Genomic DNA, 3,961 nt, shown 5'->3' with positions numbered 1-3,961 from the left:
CAGGGCAGGGTAGGCTGCAGCTGCAGGCTGGAGCCAAGACTCTTCTCAACAGGGGGGTGGGCTCAGGGCAGGAGCTACAGAGGGGGCTGCAGCCACCTCAAATTTCACCACAGCCCCACTCCCAGTGCTGACACTGCCACCCACCTGGCACAGCCCTGGCTCTTCCTGGAGCATGGGTGGAGATGAGGTGCTGAGCTGGGGCTGTGCCAGGCGGGCACCAGCACTGGGAGTGGGGCTACAGCAAAATCTGGGGTGGCTGCAGCCCCCTTCATAGCCCCCAGTCAAAACCCAGCCCCCATCCCCATCCCACAGCTGCAGCCCACCCTACCCTGTGCAGATCTGAGGGGCACGCACCACTGGTTTCAAATTACAGTTCCCAATTTAAAAAGGGAGATGAAACATGTCCTTTGGACATCCCAATGGATATACCAACTCCCCCAACAGTGATACTTGCTTTATAAACTAAAGGTACAGAAAGTTCAAGTCTTTTATACTGCACCTTTGTATTGGAGAAAAAAAAAAAAAGGGCGGGGGGGCTGATTTATACTAGGATCACTGAATTTAAAAACAAATTGTTAAACTAGAGCAAGATTAGCACAGACTAGACTGAAAGCATTATCTTGAAGCACGCTGGAAAGCAGCTTTCAGTTTGCACGGTTGCTAGTCTGACCACAGACAGGGAGAACACTTTACTACACAGCCACCTGGGAAACTAGGAGCAAGGCAGAGTCAATAGGAGTGAAGCAGAGTCAATGTTTCAAGTAAAACAGGTTACTGGTGAGCCTGTGAGGAGGCAGGATTAAATCAATCTAAGGAAACCGGTCCCAAAGCTTTTTGGACTCAGTGGCCACTGCCCATTTCTTACAATGTGCCCTGTAATCTGTCTGTCAATATTTTTAACTGAAAAGAAACTGGAGCAATCCATGGACAATTTACCCTAGCTCAATGGAGCAGATCAATTTGAGAACTACTAATATAACCTAATCTAACTAATTTTAGCATCCAAAGAGTATAGCCAATCCTGCAAGCAGCGGGCTTGGTCTACACTATTGGAGCTGACTAAGGGTTTTGGCTGCCAAAGCTATACTACTTCCCCAAACATCCTTTCCAAGAGTCCTGCCAGCAGAGCTGCATTGGCTAAGACAGTAGGGGTCAACCTGTTTAGCATGTCACAACTTAAGCCCCACATCCTCTCCAAATGCCACTCTGATCCCCTATCTGCCAAGATGCTGCTCTGCTTTCCACTCCCAATCGTATCTGCCGTGTTGCCTGCTCCCTCCCTGATCTGCTGCATACCACATAGACTGCCTGTGTCACTTGGGACACCTATACTGCAGATCACTAATGCCTGGGCTAGTAAATGCAGTCTTTTCCCACCCCAAGATAATGTAGGTGCCAGCAGAACTGTCCAATATAGACAATGGCTTGGTTCTTCTGAAGCAAACACTTGCTGACTATCACAAGGACCTGCACACCTACCCACTCTGAGGGTTTGAAGGCAGGCTTACATAAAGGAAAGCTTTACACAGAGGTCACTCTGGACCCCCACCAGCTCTCAGACACCCAGCTACAACCTTTTATGTACAGAGATATGGTGAACATCCTCCACTTCACCAAAAGCCCCAAGTTCTTGCCACTCTATGATCCAAAAAAGGGTGAACATTCATTCCTTAAATCAGTGTGATGGTGGATACTGTATCAATCATTTGGGCCAGACACCTGGCAGTCCATATTCAAAGAAAGACGCTCAGATCTATACCTTGACCCTAATGGTTCTGACAAACCAAATAAAACCAAAACTCAACCCTTCGCTGGGGCAAGCTCCATAGTTCACTAGAGACCCTCACACTGCCAGGAAGATGAACTCACCTTGGCCTCTTCAGCTGTGATGCGGTGAACAGCAAAACGACCCTTGGTATCATACACAAGGCGGAAGTGCTCACCGGTCTTCTCAATGCTGATGACATCTGGTTTTAAACATAAGAATCATTAATCAAGAGACATACCCATTTGCCTCCAATCCTTTCCAGCTCTCACAAGATCTGTCCCCACTAACCCATGAAGCCAGCAGGATAGGTTATGTCGGTGCGGACTTTGCCATCAATCTTGATGAACCTCTGCATGCAGATCTTCTTGACCTCATCTCCTGTCAGGGCATACTTGAGTCTGTTCCTCAGAAAGATGATGAGTGGAAGACACTCTCTTAGTTTATGAGGACCTGTTGATGGACGGGGAGCCTGCAGAATGAGGGAAAAGATGACTACTCCAACTGTTCTATCATGTAAGCAAAGACCACCTTTCTAACCTACAACGTAGCAAACATTGTCTCTTTTGACTTCAATTTCCTCATTCTTTCACAGGAAGCGTAGGTTCCACTACCTAACAGCAACCCTGCTCCTTATATGCCACTGATAGTGTCCAAACATCTGCAGACAGTAGTCAACTCTGTTTTTTCCTTCCTTCACTTCTACAATATCCCTTCGCTAACCTCTAGAGCAGCAGGTCCAAGATACAGGTGTTCATATGTCACTTTATTAACATTTGTTTTGAAGCAAATGGAGGGAACAGTAAGTGCCCCTACCAGTCAGGGACACCCTGCTCGAGAGCATAACTTAAGGCCCATCCATTTCCCCAGGCTCCTGTTGACAAAGTAAATGAGCAAGAAGATTCCAGATGAGGTGGGGTTCAGGTAGAGACACATTTAAAAACGTATGCTGTGCCATAAGTTGGGTAAACACCTAAGACTGCTAAGCAGGTTTTCCACATCACAAATTAACGCTCAAATCCTGAAAGTGAATGCATGTAACAAAGCTTTATGTGTTTGGGTTTCACCCACATTGTGGGGGTGCACTCTGTTCCAACACAGGGGCAAGGCTTGGTCACCCCATGCTCTGAGAACAGGCAAAGCACCACGGCAAGTTACAAACAGAAAGGCTAAGTAAGAAAGTAGCGCTACAACAGGTTAAAAAAAAAATCAATACCAAGTTTACATTTATATATTTCAAGAGCTGCTGAAGACCTTCAGTTCTTTAAGCAAGCCAACCCAACTATTCTAACACAACCCAACAAGAGCAACTCAGGAGGTCCCTGAGCAAACCCTGCCAAGTCATCCAGGCAGCTGCCAACTAGATGGAGCACCAAGGCTTCAGTACAGGCAGTCCTCAGACTTATGACACAATTGGTTCCTGAAAACAGTCAAGTAAAATGAGTAACATAGCTACATTAATGTATTCACATTGTAAGTAGCAATCATATTGATATGGAAGGACTTCTTTGAAGTGACTTTGCTGGACTTTTTGACTGGTTCTTAGTTGGACTTTTTGAAGGGTTCTTGGCTGGAGTCTTCTCAGGAGTCTTGGCTGCAGTTTTTTCTGGAACCTTGTCTGCTTTCTTAAAGAAAGCGTCCAAGGAAGTTTGGACAGATGCTCTCCAGGGAGATGGACAACGCAGCGAACTTGCTCGCTGGTGTGGCATGGTGTTGGATCAAGCATTTCAAGTGGAAACCAATGTCAGAAAGTTGAAACAGGGTGTCAATTTATAAATGTAGTAAGTGCAAAACGTCGTAAACTGAGGACTACCCGTACTGGATTAAGACCTTAACTAAACCATTCCTAGACAAGGATGGCATAGCCAAAACATCACAAGGGCATTCGCTCACCTATTCGCTCATCAAATGGGAGACAAAAGCTTCTCAAACAACTGCTGAGCTTCTTTTCAAATTAAAGAAAGAAAATGTGCCAGCCAGTGGCTGTTTTCTAGCTACGGTTTCAACCTGCACAAATCAAAGAGCAATACTTACAAACACCCCCGTCAGCTTGTCCAGCATCCAGTGCTTGGGAGCGGCCACGCGCTTCAGGTGCTTCTTGGGACCACGAGCCTGGGAGAGAGGAGGGATCGGTTAAGATGCAGAAATCGCTACCTTGGTGCCCGAGCCCACAAGTGCTGCGACATCAAGGAAGCC

General features: G+C 46.6%; 1 protein-coding gene across 1 annotated transcript in view; it reads right to left on the bottom strand.

The window, feature by feature from the left end:
* The window catches only part of RPS4X (ribosomal protein S4 X-linked), a 15,669-nt gene that overhangs the window by 8,932 nt on the left and 2,776 nt on the right, over positions 1–3,961 (bottom strand). The window contains exons 2-4 of the mRNA XM_014520633.2: positions 3,800–3,877; positions 2,057–2,237; positions 1,870–1,967 (exon numbers count right to left, since the gene is read on the bottom strand). Coding sequence (XP_014376119.2) covers positions 1,870–1,967; positions 2,057–2,237; positions 3,800–3,877 — 357 coding nt within the window. The remainder of the gene's footprint in view (positions 1–1,869; positions 1,968–2,056; positions 2,238–3,799; positions 3,878–3,961) is intronic.

Source organism: Alligator sinensis, unplaced genomic scaffold (assembly GCF_000455745.1).
Source record: "Alligator sinensis unplaced genomic scaffold, ASM45574v1 scaffold619_1, whole genome shotgun sequence".
NCBI classification, from domain to species: Eukaryota; Metazoa; Chordata; order Crocodylia; family Alligatoridae; genus Alligator; species Alligator sinensis.
The sequence above is the reverse complement of the archived record's forward strand: the minus strand, read 5'-3'. Positions and strand labels throughout refer to the sequence as shown.